The sequence below is a fragment of the Colletotrichum lupini genome, chromosome 4 (assembly GCF_023278565.1).
Source record: "Colletotrichum lupini chromosome 4, complete sequence".
NCBI classification, from domain to species: domain Eukaryota; kingdom Fungi; phylum Ascomycota; class Sordariomycetes; order Glomerellales; family Glomerellaceae; genus Colletotrichum; species Colletotrichum lupini.
In genome coordinates, this window is record NC_064677.1 from 5,231,005 (window position 1) to 5,246,635 (window position 15,631).

General features: G+C 51.5%; 2 protein-coding genes across 2 annotated transcripts; one reads left to right on the top strand and one right to left on the bottom strand.

Annotated features, from left to right (window-relative positions):
* Positions 1 to 940: 940 nt before the first annotated feature.
* On the top strand, positions 941 to 8,707 carry CLUP02_08674 (myosin class II heavy chain; the record flags this gene model as incomplete). The annotated part of the gene is made up of 4 exons (XM_049287658.1): positions 941 to 949; positions 1,286 to 1,437; positions 1,562 to 2,802; positions 2,856 to 8,707. 4 exons carry the CDS (start codon positions 941 to 943, stop codon positions 8,705 to 8,707), a joined length of 7,254 nt encoding a protein of 2,417 aa, XP_049144801.1.
* A 914-nt stretch (positions 8,708 to 9,621) lies between these two features.
* Positions 9,622 to 11,811, bottom strand: CLUP02_08675 (SRP54-type protein; the record flags this gene model as incomplete). The annotated part of the gene is made up of 4 exons (XM_049287659.1): positions 9,622 to 9,867; positions 9,934 to 11,168; positions 11,230 to 11,515; positions 11,587 to 11,811. 4 exons carry the CDS (start codon positions 11,809 to 11,811, stop codon positions 9,622 to 9,624), a joined length of 1,992 nt encoding a protein of 663 aa, XP_049144802.1.
* Between the last annotated feature and the right edge of the window lie 3,820 nt (positions 11,812 to 15,631).

Below are 15,631 nucleotides of genomic sequence, written 5' to 3' on the forward strand. Positions count from 1 at the left end.
GCTTGTCACTCTTGTCTGCCCCGTTTTCCCAATGACATTCGTTCATGTGCTCGCAAGTTGGCTGGATCAGTGGAAAAGAAGGGCCCCAAAGTTGAAAGTCAGAGGCAGAAAATGCCAGCTGTCTTTCGTGAAGTGCCCAGTTGAAGCCGGCCAATCTCTTCGTGCCACTGGTGACGGACCACCGAACCAAGGTCTCCACGTTTACTCGAACCCGAAAGCCTGAGGCGGAGGTATCCCTTCCTCTCTCTTCTCGAGTCTCCACGAATTCGTGCCGGTGCAGATGAACTATACTGTCGTGGTTGTCACTGTATTGAGGGACCTGACGGTGTCTGTTCAACAAATGTGTCGAACGTTTAGGTAACAGAACCAAGAAAGTCTGCCAAGTTGCCTAAATACCTAGGTAGTACTCCTAAAGGTAAGGTACGGCTATGTACTGTGTAGGTACTGAGTTACCTATGTAGCGAGACTAAGGCAGCATTTTGTGAGCTGTCTTCGGCTGGCGGTCATGCCTTAGCTCTGCTGTACCTGCTCCTTCCCGTGCGCGTACCTGTACCTTGCCATTCCTGTCAAAACCGCGTTCCCAGTCTTGTGCATGTACATCGAGTCCCTTCATTTTCTTGGCCTTCCAATGAACCGTCCGGAGAGTACACTTAACCTAAGTCTTGACCACCTACCTAACCGGCCGGCACCATCTCTAACGAGAAATTTGGAAAGAAAACTAGGCAATAACTCTTACCTTAGCTTCCCATGTATCCTTCCGGGTTGCCTTTAACCTCGCCATCCCGTCCAGTCCTCACTGACTTACCACCTTGCTCCTGACACATCACGTACCTTATCGACATTTCCATCCTCTCCTCTCATCTGTCTCTCCACCAAAGCCGGCAGCATCGTGCTATATCGACGGAATCGCCATCATACGTGTAGCTCAACCTGTAATCCGATGCGTCCGGTAACCGCGTGCTGCCACTGTCTGCCTTCTCTTCTCATGTCGCTCCTTAGTCAATAATTTCCCTCTCTCAGTTCCTTTCTGCAACGGCCCCCCCGTCCCTCTAATCCCTGCACTGGGCCACCACCTGCAAAACAATACCTTATTTCTGCTGGCTATCCTTTTTTTGTGTCCAGGTCCCCTTCCCTGTCCGCCTAACAAAAAATACCTGGGCTACCTGCGGATACGCGTCGCGACCAAAAAAACCACCCATCGGCCCCAAATATACACACTCATCCATCCCCAATCACACGGGCCGCCTCTCCTCCACCCCCTTATTCCTGTCAACAACCTCGACAGCGCCCGTCCGTTCCCTTCGTTTTTTCTCTCGCGGCCTGCTTCGTTGTGTGTGCATGCCGATTTTTGAGGGCTGTTGAAGAAAGGGTCCTCGACGCGAATACACAGAGACTTGGCTGCAGACGATTCCCATCGTCTGCGCTGATCTCACCGTGGTAAGCTACACCTCACCGCATCCTCACCTAACCTTACTTTACATTCCCGGCGTGGTACGGATACCTTGAACGTCCACTCACCACGCCACGTCTTTTCTTGGGCCCATTCCTGATTGAAACAGAGTCCCACGAAGACGTCTTCTTCCCAGCAATCCCATTCTCCTCCTGCTGCATCCGCACAGGACGGCACAGGACCTAATCGTTCATCCTTCAATTCGCCGCCAACGTCTCCCGCCCTCTCATCGACGTCCACAGCTGCCGACGGCGAGGACCTTGGGTCCTCCCCAATTTTGCCTTCGCTACCCGCGCCCAGACTCCCCGACCGAGCTCGGGAAATTCTCAGAAGTCAAAACCAATCCAATCCCGAAGAAGACGAGAGATACGTGACAGCCAGCTGGGGCTCGCCCTACTCAACTGAAGAGACGAACCTCATTCGCCGCGAAAGCATTGGCAGCGATCAATCCGAAGGCTCGCCTATCCATCACATTGCTATCAGCACTCCCTTTCTTCGACCTCCACCAGCGCTTTCGCTCGGACAGGACGAATCGCACGAGCCCTACCTCAGCGCAGCTCAAGTTCTCGCTAATCGCGCTCGGAGACCTGCGCGACGATTGACTGAAGATTGGATTCGCCAGCACACGGCGGGTGATCATACTGAGGGCCGACATTGGTTCAGCGACGGAAGCGAGCACTCTTCACTGAGCGGCTCAGGATCTGGCGACGAAGCTGTTTGGCACGATAAGGAATCTCTGCGAACCCCTAGAGCCCGACCACGCCTAACGCGCGCATCGCTCACGGAACCTCGCTATCCTCGAACCCGATCCAGCGTTGAGACCCTCAAGCAAGAAGACGTGAAGCCTCGAGGCGAGACAACCAACGCGAAGATGGAGAGTCCAGATCTCTCCAAGGCCGACTTGGCCCGCGAGCTGCCAGAGCTCCCACCAATTCCCACAACCCCCAGACGGAGCGCTAGTGCCGCTGTCGGCAACACGGCGAGGACGCCAACTACACCAATGAGGAGTGCATCGGCCAGAGTGACAATCAAAGAGCCCAGCATGACGCCTCGGGTGAAGAAGAAGATCCCGTGGAAGGGCAAGAATATTATGGTTCTTCTTCCCAAAGACGAGGAACGCGGACGCCCTGGCCATGCGCCCAAGCCGTTGAACCAGAACGAAATCGAGGGCATGTTTAGATCGTGGGAAGAGCTTGGATACGATATCAGTGGCTTCGATTTAGATCTTGCAGAGGGCACGTACCAGGTCCCTACTGGATACTCACAGAGTCGAGACGCTTGGCCTAGCCCCGAGGACCTTGTTCGAGAGCGTGCGCAACATACATACAAAGTCACATTGCCTGATTTGAATGGTAAGTCTACATCGCGCAGAGGGCAGGCAACAGGAATGCTAACTGTTATGCAGCTTGGAGAGACTATGTCAATGAGCTTAACGAAGCCAAGTTGCGAGCTCTTGGAGTGTCATTCGGCGACGACGATCCCCCGGCACCTTCAATATCGCCTGCAGTATCACAGCCCAGCCGACAGGCCTCTGCGCAATATCCGCCTTTACCATTCTCTCCACCATTGCCTACATCCTCAGCGTCGAGCAATCATGTGCAAGGCTATCCGTTCCCCCCACAGTTCATACCCGGTGGGCGTTCTTCTGCAGGCCACAGTCACAGCCCGAGCATGGCTTCGCCCATTGGCTTCGGCAGTCACCCTGCCAAGTACAATAATCGACAGTCAATTTCGGTTCCCATGGGCCACTCGCCTTTCCAGATGCCAGGTCAACCATCGCCTCTAGGCTGGCCAGGTCCGCATAGAACAGAGTCGCCTAATCTGCTGAACGGAATCCTCTCTCCAGTCTCCCCCTTTATGCCCGAAGGATTTGCGCCGACTGGCAGCCCTGCTTTCAATGCGCACCAGCGTCACCAATCTTTGCAGTACCCCATGATGCCTCATCAGCAGTTCATGCAGCAGCAGCAGCAACCCGCGCGCGCATCACCTCGTCTGCAAGAGGTGCGAGAAGACGAAGAGGAAGAGGAGGAGGCACACGAAGAGACGTCCATGAAGCCCGCAGAGCCTGCACAAATCAACGACGATGACCTCCAGGCAGAGATTGACGAGGCCGAGTACCACCTCGAGGAGCAGATGCGCAACGAGTTGGAGCACGAGGACTACAGCCCCCATAACGAGGAAGCTGCGGCTGAGCAGCTGGCCAATTTCTCGCAACAGCAGCCTCTTGCGCATGCCAGAGAAGCATCGGTTCAGTTCCAGGCACCCCAGCAGCTTCCCAAGCAGTTCGGTCCTCAAGGCGGCGATGGCCCTGTCCTTCACCACCCGCGCCCTCACAGCCGTGGCCACTCTTTGTCCCAGAACTTCTTCTCTCACCATGACGAGACCCGACCCCGCGGCGACAGTTTGGCCGGATGGCACGAGGTTGACGCACAGCGGATCGATGAGGCGGCGGAGATCGAGACCAACCCTAGCAATCTTGGCACACCCGTACAAGATTTCAGCCTCACGACTCTCTTGCAGCAGCACCAGCGATCGTTCTCGACAACGAGCAATCCTTGGAACGATGTTTCGTCAATGTCAAGCAACTCTGGCATGCCGAGGAGACCCAGCCATGCCAGCAAGCCCTCGCTATCCAAGCTCAACGTCAAGGCACCCGAGTTCAAGTTTAACCCAGGACACGAGTCAAAGACGAGCTTCACTTTTGGTGCTGGTAGCAACAGCTTCCAGCCCTCAGTCTTCCAGGCTGGTGGTGGATCATTCGCTCCGTCAGTCACTTCCCCGTCAGCGGGCTCGTTTGGTGCAGGGTCCATGTCGTCCAAGATCAATGCGGCCGCCCCTGTCTTCTCGCCTGGTCAGAGCGACTTTAGCTTTTCTGCCTCTGGTCCCAAGTTTCGACCGGATGCACCCGCCTTCACACCCTTCGGAAATGTTTCGGATTCTGTCACCAGCCCTGTGTCGGGCAGCGAGAGCGCTGGGAACCGCACTAGCTCGATTTTCGGCAACATTGATCTGAACCTTTCTGACATTGTCAAGCCTCCCAAGAAGTCAAAGGCCGTCCCAATTATCCGCCCCAGCAGCAGCGATAACAACCATGATGAATCTCAAGACGATCTTCCGGATGATGCAGATGGTCGCTTGATTGACGAATCTCGCTTCAAGAGGGCAAAGGCGTCAAGAGGAGATGAGGACGATGTTCCTCTGTTCGCTGAGCCATCGCCCGAACCCACGACCTTGCAGTCACTCCAGCCCAGGAAAGAGGAGCAGGATGCCTCTGACGAGCAAGCTTACACGCCCGCCGACACTACCATGTCTTCCACCGTTGCTTCCGAGCACCCCGCCGACTCCAAGGCTGTTACGGCTACTAGCCCCTCGGATACTTCGCCTGACCAGCAGCACCTGAACTGGGCGCCCTTCGAATTCGACTCAAACAACGATGTTCAAAGCTTTGCTGAAGCCCGGCCTTTTGGCATTGACACGTACAAGAAGGGCCACAACAAGTCGCTCTCTGCTACTGCGAGAGCTTTCATCCCTGGCGGCGGCTGGGCGCCTACTCCGGCAACCGAAACCGATGAGGACGAAGAGGACGAGCGTGACAGAGAAGACACCGTTGAGCCAATCCTCCCTAGCACCGAGGCACCAGCCCCGGTCTCGCCACCTCGCGAGCCGTCTCCTCGGGCCCCGACACCTCCCAAGTTCGCCGCACCTAAGGGACTGGGCGCTTCTCGCTTCGCAAGCCCGCCTAAGACTAAGGGTCTGTCTGCGTCTCGGTTTGCCGCGTCTCCATCGCCTGCGCGGAATGCTGGAGAGGGGGATTACGAAGACTCTCTGGAAGAGGGAGAGATCCCCGAGGACTATGTTGTTTCTGAGGGAGAAGAGTATCTTGATGAGCCCAACGCCCACGAGTTCACTTTCCCGTCAAAGTCCGCGATTGATGCCAGTAACGAGCAACATGAGCCAACTTTCGAGGAGATTGATGATATCATGAACCACCTCAACCAGAATGACCCGACTTTTGGTGTCAACAAGGCCAATGATGAGGCCGCCAGATGGCACCAGCCCAGCCCCAACAGGCAGATCCAGGTCGCTGGTGTGACCAACTTGTCGCCGTACAAGATGCAGGCCGGCAGCCAATACCGCAGCAGAACCTCCAGCCCTGTGCGCCAATACCATGGACTCCCCACCGACAACTCGGCCATGCCGACTACGGAGTTGGAAGATCCTTTCGTCGATCCTCCACTGAGTGCACAGTCATTCGATGCTCCGATTACCCACCTGGTTGGCCAAGAGAGTGCTGCACAGAGCGACTGGGAAGGTGCATTCAGCGACGAAGAACAAGCCAAGTTGGAGCAGCGTGTTCAGTTCTTCGACGGTCGCGTCAACGAAGCCGTCGGCGATCTGCTCTCCGCTCGCTTGGGTCCTCTTGAGAAGACTCTACTGTCTATCAAGCAGTCTCTCCGGGGCGACAGAAGAGCTTCGTCTTCCGTCCGCCGCAGCGTGTCTGCCGATATACAACACAGCGACGCTGATGATGAGGATGAAGAGCCCGTGCCTCGTCGCTCGCTTAGTCCGCGCCGCGACAAGCGCATGGAACAAATCCGTGCTGCTGTACTCGATGCTTTTGCTGTTCAGCAGCGTGGTGCCGCTCCCGTGCCTCAAATTTCAGCCCCCCCTGCCGATGAGCCCTCCAGCACTGCTGTTCTAAAGGCTTTGGAGGAGATGAGAGAGCAGTTTGGCGCTTCAATGCGCCTTGATTTCCGTGGCGAGGATCTGCGAAACATTGTCGAGGAAGCTGTCGAGAAGCGCATGCCAACCCCGTCTCAACAGCCGACCGCCGATCGTGATCATGACGAGGCCGTCAACAACAAGTTGAGTGAGCTTCAAGCCAAGGTCATGGATCTCGAAGAGCGCCTTTATGTTGAGCGTAGCAAGACTGAGAAGGAGGTTACCGACCGCCGCGCCGCCGAAGATCTCGCGGCAGAGCTCGACAGGAAGCTTCAGGCCGCCGAAACTCGTGTTGAAGTCGAGATCATGAACAAGAGCATTTTCGACCATCGCGTTAGCGACCTGGAGGATAAGCTCCGACACCAGGAAGAGCGCACTCAAGCAGAGCTCGACGGTCGCCGAACCGCCGAAGATAGACTCTCTGAGGTTCAGCGTCTGCTCCGTATTGCCAGCGAAGAGGAGGTCCGTCTCCGTGAGGAAGTCGAGGAGCGGGACCACAAGCTCAAGGCCTTTGAACAGGCTGCTTCCAAGCAAACAATGCGCATGGCACTCATGGAGGCCTCCCAAACCAACGCTACTCAGGCGCAGACTGAACTTACCAACAAGATCAACGCTATGGAGGACGAGGTCCGAGGCGCCACCCACGAGGCTAACCGCTGGAGATCCGAGACAGAGCGCGTGGTTGAGACTGCCCGCAGACAACAGATCGATCTCACCGAGACACTCCAAGAGAACAAGGCCATGCAGAAGTTCATTGACACCCTTGGAACTCAGCTTCAGGAGAATGAGCGCGTCAGGGAAAGCTGGCGTGCCAAGTTTGTCTCCCTCCAGGAAGACATGGCCAAGGCTGCCCGCGACATCACCGAGGAGAATGCTCGTCGCACCAAGCGGGAGCAGCAACTCGTCGCTCGTCAAGAGGTCTTGGATGCTAAGCTCCAAGCCGAGGCCCGTACGCGCGAACGGATTGAAGCCGAAATGGAGAGACTCGAGAACGGCGAACGCCAAGGCATGCGTGCCGTTAATGAGTGCAAGCGTCTCGAGGGTCTGCTTGGCGAGATGAAAACCGAGAACCACAAGCTTCACCAGTCTGCCATGCGATACCAGAGCGAGTTCAAGGAGGCACGAGAGTCTGGCATTGCCGAGGTTCAGCGAACGCGCGTTTCTATGCAGCGCGAGATTGACGAAGCCAACCACCACGTCAATGCTGTTCGTGAAGAACTCGAGGAGCAGGTCGCTAAGCTCAGAGCAGAAGTTGATCAGGCCAACATGGACGTCGAGACTGCCAAAGCTCAATCTGAGATGATGATGGAGGAGGCTCAGACCAGCAAGACCGATGCCATTGAGGAACTCAAGCGCAAGCACCAGAACGAGCTCGAAGACTTCCAGACCCGCTGGGAGCGCCAGCTGAGCAACGCCGTCGAAGATGGCCAGAAGACTGAGCAGCACCTCCTCGAGCGTCTCAGCCTGTCCACGTCCAAGACGGAACATCTCCAAGACCGTGTCGCACATTTGGAAGAGAAGCTCGAGATCGCCAAGGAAGCCGCTCGCGCTGCCGCTCAAGCTGCCAAGTCCGCAGGTGTCGAGCCAACCGCTCTCCCCACCGCATCTTTCCAACCCAAGGCCGTGGCACCTGCCGCACCCGTTGTGTCGAAGGCCATGGACCTCCCAGAGAAGATCTCGCCCCAGGCGTTGCGAGAGTCCATCATGGTCTTGCAAGAGCAGTTGCAGGCACGCGAGCAGCGCATCGAAGAGCTCGAGTCTACCGTCGACAAGCTGGACCCCGAAGCTCCTACCAAGATTGCTAAGCGTGACGACGAGATCACTTGGTTGCGCGAGCTTCTAGCCGTGAGACACGGCGATTTGCAAGACATCATCATTGCCGTCTCTGCCGAAGACTTTGACAGGGAAGCCGTCAAGGATGCGTCCATCCGTCTCAAGGCCAACCTTCAAATGGAGGAACAGGAACGCGAGCGTGCGATGAATGGCGGATCAGCAATCAATCTGCCCAACATTGCACAGTCACTTCGGGAGGCTGCATCGCCTCGTGTTGCTCAAGCTGTAGGACCCCTGGCTGCGGCCTGGGGTAACTGGCGCAAGTCGCAACAGCCCATCTTCGCATCGGGCGGACGAAGCGGTAGGCCCTCTACGGCCCGTCCTGCTGTCAATAGCAACCACACCCCGTCCCGATCTACCACGTCGGCCTCTTTCAGCAACAACCACAACGGACTGATGACCCCGCCGGCTTCTGGTCTCCGTCAGACCCCTACTTCGAACGCTACGCGCGCTGAGGAACCTCAACCAACGGCGTTCCAGACCACAGGACGTCGGTACACGGCTCAGCAACTACAGGCCAGGAACCGAGGACCGTCCATCACGGAGATGCCATCCGAGCCGATGCCCCTCAAGAGCCCGCCCGCTCGCCGTCCGTCGAGCCGTTCTCAACAGCCCATGACTCCTCCGATGATGCGGTCAAGCGGCTACGACTCAGATGCTCACCCGGGCGACTTTGACGACACCGACTTCTTTGAAGACTAAGAAGGAGCAGTGATGAGTGGAAGGAAACGTGGGACCGTGGAGGATTTCCTTTGTCTTTCGCGCCGCAGTCAATCTTTCTCTCTCTCTGTCTCTATCACGCAGCATGCTTTTGAGCCCAAAAGAATGGACACACTAGAATGATGATACCCCCTTTTTCGCAAAACTACTTCTACTACATTACAATCCACTGAGGGTATTGGAGGAGGATTTCCATATACAAACACTCAGAATCGTGGATTTTACCTTCTTGTAATCATACCTCACGAGGGAGGGGGTAATATCTCCTCTCCAATGGGGAATGAGGATGAGAGGGCTAAATTTTAATTTCCTTTGTTTTTTCTGTTTTCGGTCCGATGCATAGCGGGAAAGAAAATGACGATGAAATGGAGAAGGGAGGGTTGAAGGGCTTGAAGTATGGCGTGTTGGCTTGCTGGGTCTATCTATGGGCTTGGCTTGCTTCTACCTTTTGCTTGGCCTGGTTATGTTTACTGCAGCCCAACCCCTCTTTACTTACCTATTACACTACACACCGAAGAAGTATATAGTAATAATTCGCACGCCTGATTTGGCTTATCAATCTTGATCATTGGAATATTTTTATTACCGGGACTTGTCGTGATGAAGGGTCAGTATGGCGAAATGCTCGTGGCTAACCACGGACTGCACAAATGTGTTTTCATGGGACCTGGGAGATAACTAAGGTAGGCATATCGCATGGAGACTATCAGTACACTTGGTTTTTGTCGGGGTGTCATTGGTTCTCGCCATGGAAACCCCGATTAAATTTGGTTTCATTTCATCTCATTTCATATTAAAAGGTGATTTATACATGCATACACCCAAGTAAGAGGCGACTTCCATTCCCTCTCCCTCTATGGCCTTCTTCAACCCCCAAGCAGAGAGAAAGCGAAACCTTACGAACTGCTCAGGAGCTTCTCAACCGCCCACTTTACGGAAAAGTTGCGCAGGTCAGAGTAATGCTGACCGACGCCGACAAAGAGCACGGGGACGTTTGTGGCGTGGACGAGACTGACGAGGGTGCCGACCATGTTGCCGACGGTGTCGCACTTGGAAATGATGAAGCCGTCGAGGGTGCGGACGGAGCCGAAGGCCGCGTTGAAGTTGCGGGCTTGGGCTACCGAGTCTGTGCCGACGAGGGCCTTGGGGGAGGACGTCAGTTTTTTGTTTGGCTATAGATGTGAGAGGGAGGGGGGGGGGGGTCTTACCTCGCCGACCATGAGAATCTTATCGGGCTGAGCAAACTTGGCAAACTTCTCCAGGGAGGACATGAGACGCTGGTCATTGTGTCTGCGGCCGGCGGTGTCGATGAGGACGACGTCGAAGCCGTCCTGCGCGGCGTGAGCCACGGCGTCGCGAGCGACGGTGGCGGCGTCCTTGCCGTAGCCCTTTTGGTACAGCTCGACGCGGCCGCCCTCACGGACGGTAAGCTCCTTGAGGTTGCGGACGTGTACGGCGAGCTGCTCGACAGCGCCGGAGCGGAAGGTGTCGCCGGCGGCGATGAGGACCTTGTACTTGTTCTGCAGGAGGAAGAAGCAAATCTTGGACAAGTTGGTGGACTTGCCGACGCCGTTGACGCCGACGATGGAGATGACGTAGGGGCGGGCCTTGCGAAGGGAGGTCGAGGGCGGGGCGGTGATGGCGTCGATCTCGCGGAGGAGGTCGAGGGAGGAGGTCGGGGTGAGCATCTTTGTGAGGGAGGCTTCCATGGCGGCTTGGATCTTTGCGTTGATGCTCTCGAAGCTGGCCGTCTTGGCGCCGAGGAGCTCCTTTTCGACGCCCTCGCAGAGCCGTACCGCGGCTTCCCGCGCGACGTTCTTCTTTAGGAGGTGCTCTTCCATACCCTTCATCGCCTTGTCGAGATCCGCCTTGGAGAGCGTTTTGCCGCCGACAACATTGCGGAAGAGGCCTCCGATCGTGCTCAGGCCGGACCCGATAAGCCCGCCCGATGCCTCCGTCTTGTTGGAAGAGTCGTTCTTTGCCTGCGCCGAGGCGAGGATGTTGTGCACCTCGTCGTCTAGGTCCTTCAGCACGAATTGACCCTTTGACGTTTTGGACCCCCATGTTGTGTGATCGACGTGCTCGACGGCGGAGGAGCGGGCGGTCGTCTCGGCTTCCGAGTCGCTCGTCGCCGACTTCGGAGCAGCCGAGTAGTCGAGAACCACGTCGTCCTCCTCGTCGGCCATGCCATCTGCGTCCCATTTGCGACCCTTCTTCGTTGATGATCTCGTCGCGGGCTTGGGTCTTCTGCCGGCGGACTCGTCGCCAGAAGAAAGGGGCGCAGAGTTGCCTGCCTTGCGCGCGCGTCGCGACATCTTGGCGACGGGGCCGGCCTTGCCTACTAATACGCCACCGGTGCCGGGAGTCGAGGGTCGAGAGGTCGTGGGCGTCGCGATGGGGGTCGAGTCGTTGGAGGTTTCGTTTGCGCTGTTCAGACCGCGACCTGGGAGGGGGTTTGTTAGCTGCTTGCACACTGATACACCTTCACGGCGCATTCGGCTTACCCCTATAGTGCAGACCCGGAGGGAGGGGAGGGTCATCGCCGAGGTTTCCAGACAGTGTCTTCTCCTCCTTTGCGAAGTCGGCTTCTGAGACGTTGGAGTCGCCCTTTGCTCCCGTTGTCTCCAGCTCTCTGACCTGCTGGTAAAAGTACTCGTCGAACTTATGACATTCGACCACTGTCGTGTGCGGCTTCGTCAATTGCTCTCCGTACAGATCTACAAAGATCGTCTTGATGTTGTCGACGAGCTTGTCAATCCATGACAGGTGAAGTAGTGATCTGTAAACAGCCTGTTCGCAAACCTCGTTAGTACCATGGCTTGGAAAGGTGCGGCGCATCAGCTGTTGTTGGGTTTCCATACCACAAAGATGACACCTAGCTCCTTTACAAATGTATACCGTAATGTGTGCTGGTCGCGCTTGTATGGGGGGTTGCTGGCGGCGGACTGGCTGGAGGCAGCGCCGCCCTTCTCCTCGATGAAGACATCGGCAATGAAGTTGTTGATGACGGACGGGTTGACCGGCGCATAGGTTCTGGACCAGAGAACCACCCCTGAGGTGGTCAGAATCTCGAACGTGTCCAACATTGTGTGTGGGATTCCGCGGGCTTCGTGATTTGCGGCGACAGCAAAGATCGTGGAGACTCGGGGACCAGTGGAAGAGGAGAGAGGGTGAGAGTTGAGTTGGAGGCGGCTTCCTCGATCCCAAAAGCTGGCCTGTGGCGCAAGACCCGTGGTCAATGAAGTGGGCTGGCCGCTCCTTTGGGCCCTTGGGGTGGGCGAACCCTTGGCCTTGGGGTACCCTGTCTTATCGATAAGCTCTGGGGATGTAGGAAGATCACACTGTATGAGCACTGTATCTTTGATCGTTGAGATGGCGGCCTACACAGTACGGATTGAGAGCTTGCTCCTATTCTATGGTTGAGTTGCTTCCTTGGAGTACACCAATGAAAATTGAAGGTAACTCCAGTCAAGGTATGCGTCTTTGCTTCCTCAGCGAGTCTTGCCTCTAGTCGTTGTATCAACTCGTTATATCAACCCGTCATAGCCACTCTTTGCACCTGTAGACAGATACCCAATCGACCCTCCAACGGCAGATATAGCTCCATGGCGTGAACATGGAGATACGATACTTGGTGAAATGAGACTTTCTAAGACGGCTTCCGTCCCACGAATAAGAAAATATGCCCTATGAATGATGCTAATATCCGTACATCCTTACAAGATTATGCCTCGAGAAGCCTAAAAAGCGATGATAATAGAGGTAGGGCGATGATATTCTGCCACCAGCTGCCGCTATTCTGCCACCAAGTGTAGCTACGGCCGCTACACGACCGCCGGTCTCGGGTATATACGTAAGCTAGGCTCTACGTAGTTAGTATTTGAATAGGTTAGGCTAATTAGAGGCCGTTAATTAACTTATAGTTAATTAAATTATTTTAGTAAAAAGTACGGTAATCGACGAATTAGCTTAATTAACTACTTAATTAACTACTTAATTAACTGCCTAATTAACTACCTAATTAACTATTAATTACTTCGTATAGCCTATAGCCCGTAATTTAGCGACTTCCTTTACTTTAGCCTCGTCCTCTATTTTAGCCTTATACTTATTAGTAAGTCTATTTATCTCGCTTTTTATCGTAAGATTAATATTATAAATATAATCCTCGTTAGCTAGATCTTATAATACGTCTAATTATATAAGATTATTAGTTAATTAAGATCGTAACTTTATAAGCATTAGTAGCCGAGGAGCCCTTATAAGATTAATTATATTACTATTAATTACGTTAATTACCTCGTTAGTAATAGCTTACTAATACCCCCGCTATATCTCTATACTAGGCTCGTACGTATTAAAATTATATATAATCTCGAGGCTTTATTAAGTAGAAATAGCTTTGCTTAGCGCTAGAAGTACTATTAATAATAATAGCGCTAGTATAAGTACTACTTTTACGCGTTTAATAGCTTTTTTATATTTAAATATAAAGAGCTCTCGTTTAGAAGAGGTACTTAGATCGACCGCTAGCTTTTTTAATTTAAGTACCCTAGTACCCGCTATAATTACTATAATACTCGCTATAGAGCCCTATGGGCAACCCTTATCTCGGATTTATAGGGAATTAAGTAGGGGGGTAGAGGTATTGTTATTAATAATAGGCTTTAAACGTTATTAAAACTAGTGCGAGTAGATCTCTTTTAGTAGTATTAAGGTACTATCCTTAATATATTACTAAAGGACGTAGTAATAAAGTAGCTTATAAGTAGTTCGAATTAAGTAGGGTGCGTACTCTCTTAACGGCTTTTTATATAAACTTAAATTTAGTTATTTATTTAGCGTACGGAGTTCTTATAAGAGGCGCTTAAAAATATCGTAATATATATACGTACGGACCTTTTTTTAAAATAATCCCGTAATAATACTTAATATTTTAGCCTAGCGACGGGTCCGGTAAGCGCTAATTATAGCTATTTAACTTATTTAAAAAAATAATTAATTTATTAAATACGGCTTTAAAGTCGCCCGTATAGTAATAGATTCGTACTTTAATACTTACGTATAAAGATTTAATAATTAACGTAGTTACGTAACCGAAATACTTAATTCGGTTAACTTAAGTAAGTACGATTTTTTTATACTACGGCTTAAGCTAGGTATTAATAGCGTAATTAACTACTACTATAGGGTACTTAGTAGTCTTAAATTTAAATAATTAGTTACGGTATATAGTTATTAATTCGCTACGGAGAAGATTACCCTAATCTATAAGGAATTATTAAAAGTAAGGGTTATATATAACGACGCTAGTCTCGTCCCTCATAGCCGGGCCGAAGTAGTACCGGGTCTTAGTTAGTATATTAAGGTTAACGTACTAGTAGTAGAGTATGTGCGGTACTATTTTAAATTAGGTATTATTATTAAGGGCGTTAAGTAGAATAATCTCGCGATCTATATACGTAACTTACAAAAGGGGAATTTCGTAGGCCCGGAGTAATACCGATAGCTAGTTAATAGCTTAATAATAATTAGCTTCTTTTTCGCTAAATAAAAAATAGCTCGCAACTTAGAAAGTATAATTATTATTCGTAGCTCTGTAGATATTAAATAGCGGTATATTAAATCGATTAGTTTTATATATAGAATCTATTAATAAAATATCCGGATATTATTAAAATAGGGAAATCGCGGTAGTAAGTATAATAAATAAGCTCGTAATATAGCCCGCGTCGTTATGTTAAAAGCGGTACTAATACTTCGTAAAATTGCGTAATTAGTTAAATAATTATTTAATAGGGGATCTACTACTTAATTCGTTATAGCGGTAAGTAGTTAATATATTAAGTATATTACGGTTAACGATACCGTTATAATCGTTACTTTTTAATCGGAGGCTCGAAAGGATTTGGATAGGTTAAATACTTTTATTTTATTAGTTAACGATTTAGTCCTTTTTATTACGTAATAATACGTAGTAGTAATATATAAAAGCGTTAGTATTACTAAATAGGTAGTTATAGTAGTTACGGAAAGCGCTAATAATAGGATAAAAGAGCTAGTTATTACTTAAAAAGCTAGTAATAATTTACTAATAGTAGTTTATAAACGAGGTTAAGGATTTGCAATACTTATTTAAGTAAGTTAACTTTGCGAGGCGTTATTATTTTTAATTATAACGCGGGCTATAAATATAATAATAAGTAATAGTAGTTAATATCTTAGCGGAGGGTTTATATTAAATAATTCGGACTATAAAGCTAGCCTCGTAAGTAGCCTCGTTAAGTACTACTCTAGCCTTAAGTAGGCTAGAGAAGCGCTAGCTATAAAGTAAGTAGTTATACTCTATATAATTATAATTATTATAATTAATAGTATATTAATAAATAAAGGGATCGTTAACTTCGTAATTATTCTCTTTTTACGGTATATTAATATTAAGAATAGTTTTAATTAATAATAGTAGTAGCGGTAGCGACGGCGAGGTTAACGAAGTAGTAGTTATAAGTAGGTAGGTAAGTAGGTAGGTAAGTAGGTAGGTAAGTAGGTAGGTAAGTAGGTAGGTAAGTAGGTAGGTAAGTAGGTGGGTAAGTGGGTAGTTATGGGCAGCTGGGCTCCGTAGTCGGAGGCAGGAGCGGCCGCAGCCACACTTGGTGGCGGGATATCGGCAGGTGCTGGCAGAATATCATCGCCCTAGAGGTATTGGTGATACCTCTAAGGTAGGTAAGAAAGGAGAGTTGTTGATCGATATACGCCCATACGAGCCGTCGACAGCTGGTAGCCGGCCGGCACCAGGCCCTCTAGCGGCTCATAAAGGCCCGCGAGAGGGCTCGTGCTGAGCTGGCCAAAAAGAACTCTGAGCTAAGCCCCTTTGGACCACGGCTATCTGTCCTGCTCATCTGGACA